The following is a 15,934-nucleotide window of genomic DNA, read 5'->3' as shown; positions in this document are numbered from 1 at the left end:
AGACAACCTCTTCTCTTCTATAAGGGCTTTATCATATATAATGATATATACTCTAACGTGGCACATTATATATACTAGTGGAAGTCATTTCTTAAGTGGCTTTCGCACCATATCTGCTAGTTCATAATTATGATACTGGTGGATCTCACAAATGTTGAGAGACATAAAGAGAGATAGATGGGTGGGGGTGTTGGGGAAGGGTAGGAGCGAATATAAAAGCAAACTGTAAAAATGGAATGTAATAACTGGAGATGGCTAGAAAGAGCCTTATTGTCTAGCCTGTTAGAGCAGAGCCCTTTCCTATGCAGGCACATTACTCTTCTTTACGGTTCTCAGTTGCTAAGGGCCCTCTTTGTCTTCAGGCACACCCTCCATTGCCATAGCCACTTCTTCTTTACTGCGACAGGTTTGCACAAAGGCAGACGCTACTAGGCCAAGTACGTCACAGAGAGTGAGAGAGAGCCAGAGAAAGAACCAGAAGTGGATATTCTGTCGCATTTTGCTCCCTGTTGTGAAGAAGCCTTGTGAAAACAGACTCTGATAGAATGGTGGGGGCAGAATTTGAATTTGGATTGTGTCCTGAGGATAAACTTCTGGGCATGGTGAGAGATAGAACTGAGAAAATACAAGGACAGTTCCATTCAGAAAGAAGTACAGATGCAGAAAATTCTGGTGAAGATTCAACAGTGGTCCTTAATGAGCTTTTTTGGCTCTTTGTAGAATGGAGTGTGATGCAATCGCACAGAGTAGTGTTCTTGAGAGAGGAACTGAATACAACAGCACAGACCCTCATGAAGCAAGCGAGTGACTCCAATTCTGCATGCACAATTCCAGAAAGAGACATTCAAACATCATCCAAAATGAAGGGTAAGTCATGTACAAAGGGGACATTGATAACACTACATGTCTTTTTTGTTAATTTGCATTTTTCACTTTTGCAGAAATTGCTCACTGTGACAAGAGACACTTCTGTTGCAAAAAATATGCTAAGAACATCAAACCTATCAGTGTTCTTAATCTCTAATGAGAATTGGTTTAGTTCATTTTCAAATAAACAATTTCCTACTAACACTGAAAAAAATATTCCTGGGATTTGTTCTCAGAATAAATATTGGAACATTGAGAGACTTAAGATAAAATCTATTTAGTTTTTTCTTTCATCTGATCTACTTGTTGAATAAAGGAGAAACTATAGCAAAATTTGTTCTGTTTTCTTTCCAAAACAGGGATCTCCAGGGAGTCTAATCTTCATGAATACACCCACCTCACTATTGTCATTCTAAGTGTGCTGGAAGACATGCAGAATATCGAGAAGAAACTAATTTCAGTTAAGAGCAAATTTGACCAAGCAATCAGCCTCCTCTCTGAAATCAAGCTAGAGTCTGTGAAAGGTATAAGTGGAACAAGTTTGGAGGATACTGTGATTCATAACAATACTCATGTCAATATTAGTACTGATAAATCAGTTTATCCACAAAGACCTTCTGAAGATTCATGCATCTCTCAAGAGTCTTACCCTGAGTACGTCTCTCATATCTCATATTCATTCACCCAGGGACATGCCCTTCAAAATACTCTAAACACTGAAATAGAAAGCTCTGCTATTTGTGATGGAATGACCAGCCTTCAAATCGTGAATGAGTCCTCCAATGAAGGTCTTAGTAAGCGTGTAAAAGAAAAAGTTGAACAAAAAAGGGAAGACATTCTATTTAAAATGATAAGGAGCTCAAGGAATGTTGGCCTAGGAACTCACCAAGATGCTGATGGAAAGAAACAACCAGTAGAAGAACCAGGGGAAAATATGGAAGAGGTCAATAAAGAAGACTGTGTAAGCTGTACACAAAGCTGGATCACTGTAGGGTAAGACCTTCTATGCAGGAGTATATGTCTGTAAGTCTGTATCCAGCCAACACACCACATGGACGGAGTGTGAGATAGCTAGTTTCAAAATGGGTATGGGTCCCAGCCATATTTTAGCCCAACCTGGTCCCATCATTGTCCCTATAGGGCATACATACAGGGAAAACTTGCTTGCACCTAGTTAGGCATCCCATGTTATATTGCCATTAGTTTCCTTTTTACATGTTACGACTATGTCATCCGAAAATCAGAAATGTTTGCTGTTAATAACACAGTTATTATCAGCTCTTTATAGTTCTACAATTACATAATGTAGTTCACCTGTTTCTCTGCATACTTTCTTGTTTCACCCTGCTCTTCAATGGTCTGTACTCTAACAGGAACACCGCAGAGAAGGTATGATTTGAGTGGTGGTTCATTCTCAGAGCTGTAGTGACACTGACATTATTGTGGTGGTGTGTTCGTCTGTGTTGCATCTATGCAAGTGGATCATACACCTCTGTGTCCACTCACTGTCCACTTTTTTTAACACACACCTGCCATGTTGGTTAACCTCGTGGATGTAGTCAGAGACAGCAGCTCACCTGTTGCTCCACAGTTTGTGTTGGATGGCCTCTAATCCTTCATCAGTCGACAAAGGATACTGTTGGCTGGATATTTTTGGTTGGTGGACTATTCTCTGTCCAGCAGTGACACTGAGGGCTTTAAAGATTCTGGCAGCACTGCTGTGTCTGATCCACTCGAGCACAACATACATTAACACATCACTAACACATCTGTGTCACTTCAGGACTTAGAATGTTCCAACACCCAAATCATACCTGCTCTGTTGTAGTTCTAGGTAGTGTCGCAGTCACACAGCTCCAGGGACCTGGAGGTTGTGGGTTCGAGTCCCACTCCGGGTGACTGTCTGTGAAGAGTTTGGTGTGTTCTCCCTGTGTCATGGGTTTCCTCCCACAGTCCAAAAACCTACGTTGGTAGGTGGATTGGCGACTCAAAAATGTCTGTAGATGTGAGTGAGTGTGTGTGTTGCCCTGTGAAGGACTGGCGCCCCCTGCAGTGTGTGTTCCTGCCTTGTGCCCAGTGATTCTGGGTAGGCTCTGGACCCACCGCAACCCTGACTTGGATAAGCGGTTACAGATAATGAATGAAAACAGCCCATAAACCGAATATAATGTGTTTGTATAACAATGTATTCTTTGTCACAGTTTACCAGACTCTGCCAGCTCTTCTTCCGAAGCCATCTGCTACATAACCTGCCCACTTGAGGTTATCAAGCTCATCAGCTGCAAAGTAGTGGATGGCCTCAGCTCTCTGCTGGTGTCTGGGTCAGAGGAGCTGGTCAGCAGTGTGCTCAGGATTGAAAAGCCCATCAGCACTAAGTGTCCCTTCCCAATTACAGTAGCTGTGCCTTTCCAGGCCTGTTATCGAGGTAACTACCGAGAAGTCACAGTGAAGGTGGTGGATCAAGAGCAGAGGGTTAGTTATGTCACACCTGCAGCAACAGAGGGCAACTACGGAGGTCACAGGGTCTGTTTTAGCCAAGTACATTGTTCTATTTGGATTATTTAATAAGCTTTAAAGATCATGTTGTACATTTAAACACTCATTAATATAGTCTGTACTAACTTATTATAAGAATGCTTCTCTAATCCTAGTAAAAAATAAGAGAGTGATTTAAAAAAAATTGGAGTAAACCATAGAGACTAGCATGGATGAAGTCGATGTTAAGGTTATAATGTAATCTTTCTCTCAGGGTTCATTTGCAGTGGTGAGAGTGTACACGCTCGGGATATTTGCAGTTGTGTCCCAATTTCAAAGGGAGACTTTTACTATCCCAAAGAGAGGTCTCTCTATCAAGCTTAGTGTGGACTCCAGAATATGCCTGGACTACCTGCCTGGATCTTACAACACACCCGTTGTTGCCCAAGCTATGGTAAATTCTAAAATTTTAACAATATTAATTAAAAGGAAATTATAAAAGAAATTCCATCAGATTTTGAAATCACTACATAATTAAATCACGAGAATGTAAACAAATAAAAGACGCATGATGTGAACTGGTACATCGCAGAGAAACTGATACTTCAGAGGAACCAACAGTTCACAGACTACAGTTCACAGCAGTGAAAATAGGAACCAGACCATTTAAATATATCATGCCTAACAGAAATCACAAAAATGATTATAATATTCTGTCTGATGTCATTATGTTACAATAGTTAAGGTATTTATGCAGGATGTTGTGGGTCACAATAGTACTCAAATTATATACTTGTTAATATTTACAGCTATTTTATTAGCTGGCGCAGCAGGTAGTGTCGCAGTCACACAGCTCCAGGGATCTGGAGGTTGTGGGTTCGATTCCCGCTCCGGGTGACTGTCTGTGAGGAGTTGGTGTGTTCTCCCCGTGTCCGCGTGGGTTTCCTCCGGGTGCTCCGGTTTCCTCCCACGGTCCAAAAACACACGATGCAGGTGAACTGGCGACTCAAAAGTGTCCATAGGTGTGAGTGAATGTTTGTGTGTGTCTGTGTTGCCCTGTGAAGAACTGGCACCCCCTCCAGGTTGTATTCCCGCCTTGTGCCCAATGATTCCAGGTAGGCTCTGGACCCACCGCGACCCTGATAATGAATGAATGATCTATTTGGATAATGCATTAAATATTTGTCTTTTCTGAAAACATCATGATACTTGGTTTCTATTACCTTCTCTGTAATCACTCCTGAAATCTCTTTGTGTACAATTCTGTACCACTTCCTCATAAAAACCTTCTGAATCACTTTGTTTACAGATGATTTTCTAAGTTTATATCAGTTGTCATAAAATGCTTATGACGTCTTATGAACAATGACATGCAATAGAATTACCAGATTTACTGTTAAATTTAAGAGGCATTACATTCTGTTTCCTGTAATCACTACTGTGAGAGATAGTGTGCTATTGTGACAGTGTTCACACACTGAATAATGCATAAATGTTCATAATACAGCAAAGTATTCTCTACATTGCATTTCAGTTAAAACCTTTTTATTCATCAGGTTCAGCCAGTGGACACCATAATGCTGTCTATGCTGAAGAGCAGGAATGATTCCTACTATTCTATCCTGACCACTAGCCCTCTACTCTACCTACATCACCCTTCAGGTCTGGCTCCCCGAAGACCTTTGGCCATAACCCTGCCCTGTCCACCTAACCCTGACAAGAAGAAGACAGGAGAAGAAAGCAATAATGGTCCTGGCAACACAGCTCTTATCCCTGATACTTTTTTATACCATCAAAACAGGTATAGACTTCTCAGTGGCTTTTTATAACAGGAGAACATCAATGCAGTCCAATGAAAGCCAAGCATATTTATCTGATCTTTATTTTTCTTATACGTATCACATGTTGCTGTTCTTTGTACGATGTAAAAATGTGAGCAATAGAAATGATTCAAAATAATAAAAAATAATGATTCAAAATAATAATAATAAATAATAAAATCTCCTTATGTTAATTGTATTTTAAATTCACAAGACTACCGTTTTGAATATGTCTTTCTGTTGCTCTTGATGTCATGTACATTTTCCAGTTTTATCTTTCTGTTGTAAAATGCTTAAGCAGAGTTTTGAGTGCTCCAGGGAAGTCATCAAAAGATCTGTCTAAAGAGCAACTGGTTGTACTGGGCTGGAGAGAAGAGCAGTGGAATCTTCTAGATAAAACCAGTGTGCGGAACCTCCAGAACAGCCTTGTCTCCTTTGAGCTCATGGAAAACTTTGAGAGGTATGTATGGAGAATTGCGATTCAGTTGAATTGGACTGTAGAGGTATTAATTCAGGATTCTTGCTTTTGTCATGTAACTCTCTTTCTCTATTTATAGAGTAATAGTCCTTCGTCTACTCCCGTCTGCAAGACCTTCCGACTTGACTTTCTTTGCCGACAACCTAGAGGAGTCAGTAAGGACCTGCTCTGTAACTGCGGTTCTCCATAGCAGGTTACAGGACCCCAGCAGTACAGTATTGGCTGTACTGCCCAGTCGAGAGCTGAGCTGGGGACTGGCTGACCTCCATGTCCAGAATTATCGTGGCCCTCCAGAGCCTTCCACTGAGTTTTTCATGAAGGAGGGAGAGCAGCTGCTGCTGAAATTCAGTGGGAACATTACCAGCACAGGTACTTAACCAGCCATGTTTGGAAGATAAAAATGTGGCTGAATTGTGTTAGAGCCGAATGGAAATGTAGCTTACAATGCAAATACAGCTCTCTTCAGGCAGAAAGGTCAATGTAGTGCTATAATTCACCAGTGTTACTAGACAGGAGAATGGAGGGAGTTGCTGCAAATTTAGAACGCTCCCATTGTCCCAGTCACAAAAAAATGTAATAAGGTGTTTAAACCCTGAAACTCCCAGCACCCACTGTTACAATAACACAATCAATATACATTCCTTAGAGTGTTAGGAATTTAAACTCAAAAAGTGTTTTTCAAATCCAGATTATGGATATAAAAAAGTTTCATCAAAGCTGTAGCACTGATTAATGATTAATATAAACCTGTGTATTCATGTTATATTTGTAGAAACAACAAATCAGTATATACTTGCCTCAAGCCTTATCAAGTTGCAAAATTAACCTCTAGTAGATGTTTTTCCAGACGGAAATCACTTGATTAAAATAACCCATTACTGCTTAGCAACATTAGCACTGAAGCAAACTTTAGCCACCAAAGAGTAAAAAGTTTAAATAAGAAAATCATTTTTCCTCAACAGGTCACACCGGTTTGAAATGTATTTATAGTGTAGATAATGACTGGATCTTCAGTTCATGTGTGCATGTTTTAGCAGATGACCAAGGAACAACGCCTCACACAGTTACGTTCCACAGTCAGAGAAGGAACTGGCTCCATCTGAAGTTAAAGGAAAAAGACCCGTTTGGGAATTACAGCTCACCGCACTACAAAGGCACAGTTCTTCTCTTCAGGATCCCCAGAGATCAGCTGTTCTGGAGAGGAGACAGGGTGCTCATACACCAAGCTTACAGCTTAGAGGAACCTGTTTGCAAGCTCTCACTCACTCTTCCCAAGGTGAAATCACACATTTTAAGTATTATACAGAAGCATGATTTCCACATGAAGCAATACATTTTAAATGAGCAGTTTATATTTTATTTTATTTCAGCAAAAATTGACTTACAGTAATACTCATGTTACATAGGATTAATCTTGCCCGAGGACTCATTCAGGTGTAGTGTTAACCCATGCAAGGAATTGATCCCTGGTCTGTCATATTGAAATCAGTGGCATATTCACCACAATGCATAAACTACTGAAGTACCAGTGTTAATACATGAGCTGAAATTTTGACAACAGCATGCAAAGCTGTGGCATTATTCTGACATATCATGCTGTCTAACTGTTCATATTTGTTTTATATGAATATTTTATATAATGTAAAGCATGTAAATTCAATGTGGTACTTTTATTTAATCTTAAATTAAATGTGTCTCACTGTCGCTTTTTATATTGTCTGATTCAGACTTTGCTCTGTCTGGTTATACTGTCAGCCTTGCCTACATTTGCTGTGACCCTGGCAGTTTCAGTTTGCATGAATATTTTTGTCATCTTTTTTTTAGGAAGTGAAAACACTGTGCAGACCAATGAGCGCATACATCTTACAGCATGGTCAGACAGGTCAGACCCTTTTGTCCAGTTTCCATTTTTCTTTCTTGCTTTACTTCTTTCTTACTTTCTTTTTCTTTATTTTCACTCTCTCTCCAATCTTAGTTTTTCTTCTTTTTACTTTTATTCTTTCCTGTTCACTTGCATTTTTCTTTTTCTTCAATTTTATTTATTCTTTCTTCATCGTTAATTTATTTAATATCCATCTCTCTTTTTCTGTCTGTCTTACTCTTTCTCTCCCTTGCTTCCTGCCTTTTTCTTTCTCCTTCTTCACTGATTTTAATTCTCTCCCTCTTTTCTCTCCTTCTTTGTCAGTCACAGTCAAATCCCTCCCACACTCACTCCTACACCTCTCTCTCTCTCTCTCTGTCTCTCTCTCTCTCTCTTTCAGAGTCTTTGTGTGATAAGTTGTTAGAATGGCTGTGTGGTGAGCTCTCTGAGGAGGACGCAGCACTGCTAGTCATGTGCCTGCAACTGCGACGGTCAAGTGTCCAGCTGGCTCGACTCAGAGCACCGGACAGCTTCTCTCTGCAGACCTTCCACATCCTGACTGCCTGGAGACGAGCCCTGCCCTCGTCAATACCAAAGCGGCCCCTGTTGGCCCGCTGTCTGAGCCGCATTGGCCGAGCAGAATTGGCCGCTGAGCTGCTGAGGAGAGACACAGCTGTAGAGGATGGAGGGAGTAGAGATGCAGAGACGCAGAGATTAAACTAACCAGAGACATCTATAAAAGCTGAAGTTACATAATAAAATAAAGAGTGAAATTATATTCAGGTATGTTAGCAGCTAATATTAGTCCATTTACTCACATCTTTATCCAATAAGATAAAAAAACACATTTCCGCATGCATTATACACTACATCACATTCAGTTACAGAGTAGCCACAAGAGTGCCCAATGCCAGGCATCAGCTAAATGGGTATAAAGGCCCTCGACATTTGGCTGTGGAGCAGTGAAACACTTGAGAGATTGGGTAGCATCCAATATCATTGGGATGAGTTGGAGTGATATTTGTGATCTAACATTAATCATTAATCAATCAGTCAACATTTATAGCCATTCAGTGTTACATCTGCAACCAAGAGTTTTAAGGATTTTCAACTATAAAAGATCATGTATATTTTGAAATTAAATGCTCTGTTGCAAACAACCATACATGGTGTATATGTGCATATAGGATATCACAGTGTATGTAGTATGTATTGAACTTTTTAATCTTCTCATATTGTAATGGTATTCATGGTAACTCATATTCAATTACCATACATATAAAATAACTCTATAAAATAATAAATGTGTGTGCTTTGATTAGCCATGAATGTTCTAGACCACTGTACAGAAATTTGTAAATTTCACTATGAATTTATTTGTTTAAAGTTGAGTTATGCAGAAATTATATAGCAGTGTAAACTTATAGCAGTTACCCCTGAGCTAATAGTGTGTGTATATATGATATCTTCAAAGTTTTGGACATATATTGTGTATATCACACAATGAGTTTTGTTTTTCTGTGAGAGTAAAATAAAGCCTTGAGCAAACAGGTTGATTTTAACATATTATTGTTTAAACAGCCCTTATACCAGTTCAACCTGCCAAGGCAAAACCTTGATGCCCTGCATGAAGATACACTATCAGACCCGCAGATGGTGGTGTCTAGGGTAATGACGTACTTAAATAGATCAGAGAGGAGATAGTGCAGTCAAAAGCTTATCATCTGAGCCCGTGAACTCTGCAAATATAAGAATCATGAATGAAACAAATTCGGGGGTCATCCAGCTCCTGTGAACTTATTGACTCTGCAGTGCGCATGCGCATCTCACCACTCCGCTATCCGCGTGACTTTGTGGGCGTTGGACACTTCGCTGACGTCACCGAATGCCTGCTTCAGTGGCACGAGGATATGTGCATGCAAGGACTGTTGGGCTACCGTAAAGACTCGATTATACTGACCCCAGTGCGCCACAGCGTAACGCCTCACCCACTTTCTAAAACACTCATCCCAGTTCTGATAAATTTGTGAAATATATAATAAATCTAGAGTACGTCTCATTGGATTAAATGGAGAATATTTGCCTTTTTATTTTAGCCCCTTGTGTAAGTCCCACAGAAGCAGATACACATATACTTTGAAGCAGATACACATGAGCTAGTGTCACCATGCACAAAAACCATAAAAACCCTCACCCCCCCCCCTAACCTTTTCCACCAATGTCTAAAAATAGTCCTGAGGAGCTTATAAGATTTCCAACAGTCAGTGACATTATGCATTACCTTTATTAGATGGGTGGTACGCTGGAGCTACAGGTAGCGTCACTGCCACACAACTCCAGGGTCCTAGTCTTCTGGGTTCGACTCTTCCCACAGACTACTGTGTCTGTGTGGGTGTATTCCAGATACTGATTCCTCTCACAGGTTTTATGTGTGTGATGCCCTGTGATGGCAATTATTTTCCGTAGTCTCTGGACTGCAATTGATGGGAGGGGCGCATGCCAGGACCCACAGTCCTTAGCAATGTGAAAGATTGCACTTGCCGCAGAATAATCTTGTATAATCTTATAAAATTTAGAAACATCCTCTTTCCAACTGTTGCACTGAAGATGCATGTCACACATGGAGATGAGTGAAGTCAAGTAAATAATTAAATGGGTCATATTATATCTCCCATTTACACAGTTCCCTGTGGTCTTCATGAAATGTGTGTGACATGCTTTAGTCAAAATTCCACATGGATCACATTACAAAGCTGTTTTCTTACCTTGTCTTAACAGCCCTGTTCAAAACGACCAGTTTAAGTCACTGTTGAGAAAGAACCATATTTAATCAGTAAACTTTTTTCTCCACACGTGTTGTGTATGTTTTGTTTTATTTAACCTCACCTTTGCACTTTCACATAAATATGGGTCTAGTACTGAGTTTGAAAGACTACAGTTAAAAGGTAGGACAATGCTGAAGTATCTGTCTACATAAAACACAGTGCAAAATCAGAATGCTATGTTTTGTTCCATGTTTTTAGCCAGTTCAGGGTCACGGTGTGTCCAGAGCCTACCTGGAATCATTGGGTGCAAGGTAGGAACACACCCTGGAGGGGGTGCCTGTTCTTCACAGGGCAACACCCACACACATTGTTTTGTGAAGAGACAGTGTTGGAATTGGGAAGCAGCCATATTCTATACATTCTGTTCAGGAAATTCATTCATTAACACTTTTGAGTCGCCAATCCACCTACCAACGTGTGTTTTTGGACTGTGCGAGGAAACCCTCGCAGACACAGGGAGAACACACAAAGAAAGTCACCAGGAGTGGGAATTGAACCCACAACCTCCAGGTCCCTGGAACTGTGTGACTGCGACCATACCTGCTGCGCCACCGTGCCTCCCCCGTAACAACTCATTTATATTAAAGTTTTAAGGAGGATTTCGGTCTGTTCATTCAGAACAGTGATTATTTACATGCAGCATTTTCAAAGGCACTGTAGCAAATCACTACTGTCTTGCGCATTGAGTGCATATTTCGTGGTTTCTGTACGAACAGAAATACTCTAATATGAGTTGGAATAAAATATATTTTACTGTCTCTTAAAATAACTATAGATTTAGGACGGTGAATTGCCAGTTTTATTAATGTATAAAAGAGGCTCAAGGAAAACATACAGGTAAATATTAATAAGGACTTCTGTTAATACTTAAATCATAATAAAACCACAAAAAAACAACAAATGATCGGGCTTGTGTTTTTAAGAGCTCCTCTATTAGAGCCACAGCGGTTCTCACTCAGACTCAAACACAGCGCACATTACGTATTCAGTGGAGCAGGCACGATGCAACGTGACCGCGGAGACGCGTGCCCCGAGCTGCTCCTGCAGTAGCCAATCAACTACGGCTTGGGCGGGAATAGGCTGTATTCGGGAACGCGGACAGCCAATCCAAGAGGAGAATGCGTGTAGCCTGGAGACAGATGCAAAGAGCACGTGTAGTCGTGCGTGTGTGCTGGCATGAGGAAGAGGGAATAATAACGACTCAGCGATAGAGCGAGAGAAGCAGCACGTCTCAAAACAAAGAGGTCAGTTTCGCGACGGAAACCCAATATTCCAGCAGTATTTTCTATTTCTGAGATAAGAAAAACGACCTTACCGGAGATAAGCAGAATCGCGTCTTTAGTAACGGAGGGCTATTCGTCCGAGGAGGTAAGACTGAGACTGAAATATTTGAAATGTCAGTTTGCTCGCAGAGATGTGACGACGTTTACTGTTGAAACGCATTGGATGGGTGCAGTGAAGCTAAATTACTGTAGCATTATGTTTTGTTATGTTTTTTATTGGCTACATTGGCTTTGGCTTGTACCTCTGGGTCTGTTTCTCTATTTCTGGGCTTTGGGGTCTTGTAGTGGTTTTCAGGGAAATTTACTTATGGCATACAAATACTTCTGTATTTCGTGATTAAAAATGTGGTTCGATTACACTGACACCGTCCAGTTAGAATGTTGTCATCAGTGTAATACATCCCCCCTCCCACACACATGCATTTTTTACATTTACATCACCTATGGGCCCTGATGGAGATTGCAAGTCCACTGGCTGCAGGAGTGGCCTGTTGCACAACTGAGTGGGTCTGAGAGGGTCAGTTATGGGGCCAATACACACAGTTAACAATAACAAATAAAAAAAAACTTGAGGCCATCTGTTTTTTATATTTGAAGGAAGTATGGGTTCTTGAATTATTTCAACTGAATAAGCAAAGGCACTTTATCTTCAGATCCAGCCAGGCTTGGAGTGGGCAGTTATAGCCAAAAAGTGTCATATAACTATATCCTTTAGGTATTTTTATAGTCATGATATAGAGCAGAGATCAGAATGAGAAAACTACATATAATACATATAATCTCTGTCTGACTGACTGTGAGGAGTTTTTGTGTTCTCCCTGTGTCTGCGTGGGTTTCCTCCGGGTGCTCCGGTTTCCTCCCACAGTCCAAAAACACACGTTGGTAGGTGGATTGACGACTTAAAAGTGTCCGTAGGTGTGAGTGTGTGTCACCCTGTGAAGGACAGACGCTCACTCCAGGGTGTGATCCCGACTTGCGCCCAGTGATTCCAGGTAGGCTCTGAACCCACTGCGACCCTGAACTGGATAAGCATTTACAGACAATGAATGAATGAAATTTGTAATGTGTAAATGAATAACTTGGTGCTATTTTCTTTAAGCCCTATTTTTCCTTACAGCACATATTTTACAGCACTCAAAAGTGACTGAAATTTAGCAGGTTGTCCAATTTAAGCCTGAATGTATGAGACTAACAGCCATTGAAAGAGAAGTTGGTTGTTCCAAGAGTGTGATTTGCAGAATATTGATGTTTTGCAATGTCACCATGTCTTCAGAAATACTGGTCATTTCTGGAAAACAAATATGTAAAGGAACAGGTTCAGACAGCGTAGTGTGTGGACTGAGGAGGACTGGTCCAAAGTTTAAAATAGGATATTTGTATCACCTACATCCATTCTGTTCATGTTAAGGTAACTTGAAATTGGGATCAGCAGTGACTTTTTAAATTGTGAAATGAAAGTTATTCTCTAAAACAAACAGAATACACTAGTGCATGGTAGGCGAATAGCACCTCCAACCCCTTCAACCACATATGGACCTCTCTTCCACTATATATGGCCTGCTAGATATTTCTTAGATTTTTACTGGCTATATGTTTCTTATTGGTTGTAGTACATATAAAATGGGTTATTTAAATATGATCCAATAGGATTTGAGAAACATGATTGCAGTTTTGTCCTATTGATATATATCTGGCATCAATTAGATCTGTTTTGCAAAAGTGGCAAAACAAAGGAAAATCAGGAAATATGATGTATTATTATTTTTTTAATGAAGGGAAAAGAAAGTGCTTTTGCTGATTTGTGGTGAAGTATTTCTGTTCTCAAGAAAGCAATACTGAAGGACATCACACCACCAGCCAAGCAAATTATGGCACACAACACCGAACAGTACGTGTAGAGAAAAATTTAAGTGGTCAGTTATAAGTTAACAGCAGGGCAACCTTAATGGTGCCACAGAGTGTGATGGGCCTAGTTTTGGGGTGAGTGAATGGTCTGCAAAAAGATTGATGCCATATTTTAGAGGCAGATTTGTGAAGTGCATGCTTGCTGCTGCTGGTTGCATTTTGCCAGAATGTCACTGCCTCCAGATGTGGCACTTCATGTTATGACAGGACATTCTCAACACTTGCTTTTTGGTGTTTAAGTTTGTGATTAAGAAAGAGATCAATTTTGACTGTTATTTCATGCCTAGTGGGCCAGCCTAGAAGAGCATTTTTATGTTTCTCAGAGCCTAGGCTACAGTCTATGTGGGATGCAGTTCTCAGCTGTTACAACACAGAAGGCTGTTCCAATATGAAGGATCCTTTGTATAGTCCTACAGCTAAGAAATACAGCATTCTGTATGGGTTACTTTTAAACTGTGAATGCAAGGGGAGGGTAGACTGTGATTTATTGCAGAGACGAGAGCACAGACATCCAGGGATTGCTGAAAAGAGAGATAACAATGACAAGATATGAAAAAAAAGTTCCTATAGGTGCAATGATTTTTATTATGACATCAATGTAGTGCACTAAATTCAATTAAACAGGACTAAGTATGATTTTTTTTGGTGGAATGAGAATCATGTGAAATTCATACCTGTATTATGTGAGTGTATATTTCCTGATTGGATTGACAAATGCCAGAAGTATGTGGTCTGTGAGAGCCACTTGTAGTAAACAGAGGCCTAAAGAATTTTGTTATGATGTTGTTGATATCTTGGTTGTATTAAATTATTATTTAATTAACACAGTCACCCTGTTGCTGCACATACTGCTGCTATTTTCTGTTCAGGTGTGATGCTTTAATATTATTGTTGCTGAGACAAAACCTCATAACTCTGTTTTTAATTATTTATTTAAAATGTGAAAATGTCATCTGCTGATTATGGTGTGGCAAAATTTGCACGATGAATGGACCAATAGAAAAGGTCAAAAATATCTCTATTGTTAATTTGAGAATGCTTTTCTCCTGGTAATATGCAAAGTTGGAAAAACAACAATGACGTGCAACTGATGTGAGGAATAACAAACCGGGGTGAAAATTATTTCACTGGAAGAAACCGCTTTTTTTTTTTAAGGAAATCCAAAGTATGTTCTTAAATATCAGTTTTTGAGATAATTAAGAATTATAGTTGAAAATAATTTATATTTATAATCCTTTAGTCTAGTAAGTTTTCTGCATTGATAATAACAGGCCATTTCAAGAGCTGAATGCTTGACTGGAATGCTTGCTGACCATTCTGGAGAAGAGAATGTCATGTACCTTTAAGGAACACAACTGGACTTTAACACCAAGGTTGTACCTTATAAGAGTACATTTACCCAGTTTGTACCTTTTAGTAGCCAATAATGTAACATACATCTGTATATGAGTGAAAGTCTGTGTGTATGCTCACATATGGACTGGCACTCTATCCTGGGTGAACACCCTAGTGCCAGTCCTCCAGGTGGAATGTTGTTCTTGGTTGAGAGTCAGTCTGTGTGTGTTGATTGAATGTTGAATGGAATGGCGTTCTGTGCAGTGTATATATATATATATATATATATATATATATATATATATATATATATATATATATATATATATATATATATATATATATATATATATATATATATAGCTATGATAATATACTCAGAAAAAACCCCAATGGGCTATTGTACTTAGAAACTAAAAATATGTTTATCAATTGAAACCATAATGAGACATAAATAAAATAAAATTATGTTTGGGTTCCAAAGGCAATTGTTTTCTGTTCTCTTAGTTTATGTGTGGTATAATTATTTAACATGTCTACAGGTGTTTCATATTTAATTATTTTTTGTTTCTTTGTTTTTTGATGTAGAGATATAAGTAAACAGAGTCCAGGTGGGTGCATGTCTTTTTAGAGCACGGTTCACAGCTGTGTGAACAGGTCTATCCAGGAGATTAATTAATAACTCTGAAAAATTAAGGCTGTCTTAAATGTGCAGCATACATCTAAATACGCATCTGTGTGCAGTTCTCCCATATGGCCGCTGAGCCGCCCTACTTCTGCAGCTGTCATATGGCAGTTGTGATGAGGTGAGGAGCTGGTTAAGACATGCTGCCAAGTTATCTTCTTACCACTGACCCCATTCCAGTTGGGGTTTGTGGCCCTGATTATTGGAGTTATTATAGGTACTACAGAGCCTTGTAGAGGTCAGTGACTAAGAGAAAAGTGAAGGATTTAATTAAGCTAACTTAGGAGAATGGAGTGTGGATATTTCTAATTAATAAATGTAGATACTTTAAAATTAAGGTGTTATACCCCTTGTTCCATGGGGACTGTGCTTGTTGAAATAGTTCCATGGGGACTTAATT

At 39.7% G+C, this 15,934-nt stretch overlaps 2 protein-coding genes across 3 annotated transcripts in view; both read left to right on the top strand.

The window, feature by feature from the left end:
- The first annotated feature begins 1,714 nt into the window (after window positions 1-1,714).
- Window positions 1,715-8,224, top strand: dthd1 (death domain containing 1). The gene is made up of 9 exons (XM_066680256.1): window positions 1,715-1,860; window positions 3,069-3,390; window positions 3,617-3,796; window positions 4,899-5,143; window positions 5,464-5,622; window positions 5,720-6,009; window positions 6,675-6,916; window positions 7,465-7,522; window positions 7,902-8,224. Exons 1-9 carry the CDS (start codon window positions 1,715-1,717, stop codon window positions 8,222-8,224), a joined length of 1,965 nt encoding a protein of 654 aa, XP_066536353.1.
- A 3,273-nt stretch (window positions 8,225-11,497) lies between these two features.
- per1b (period circadian clock 1b) overlaps window positions 11,498-15,934 on the top strand; it is a 29,310-nt gene continuing 24,873 nt past the window's right edge. The window contains exon 1 of one of the 2 annotated variants that reach the window (XM_066680386.1): window positions 11,498-11,570. The gene's annotated coding sequence lies outside the window, so the exon portion shown is untranslated. Of the gene's footprint in view, window positions 11,695-15,934 lie in introns of both variants that reach the window. The other variant, XM_066680385.1, reaches the window with a different exon arrangement.

The sequence above is a fragment of the Hoplias malabaricus genome, chromosome 9, assembly GCF_029633855.1.
Source record: "Hoplias malabaricus isolate fHopMal1 chromosome 9, fHopMal1.hap1, whole genome shotgun sequence".
In the NCBI taxonomy this organism is placed as follows: domain Eukaryota; kingdom Metazoa; phylum Chordata; class Actinopteri; order Characiformes; family Erythrinidae; genus Hoplias; species Hoplias malabaricus.
The sequence above is the reverse complement of the archived record's forward strand: the minus strand, read 5'-3'. Positions and strand labels throughout refer to the sequence as shown.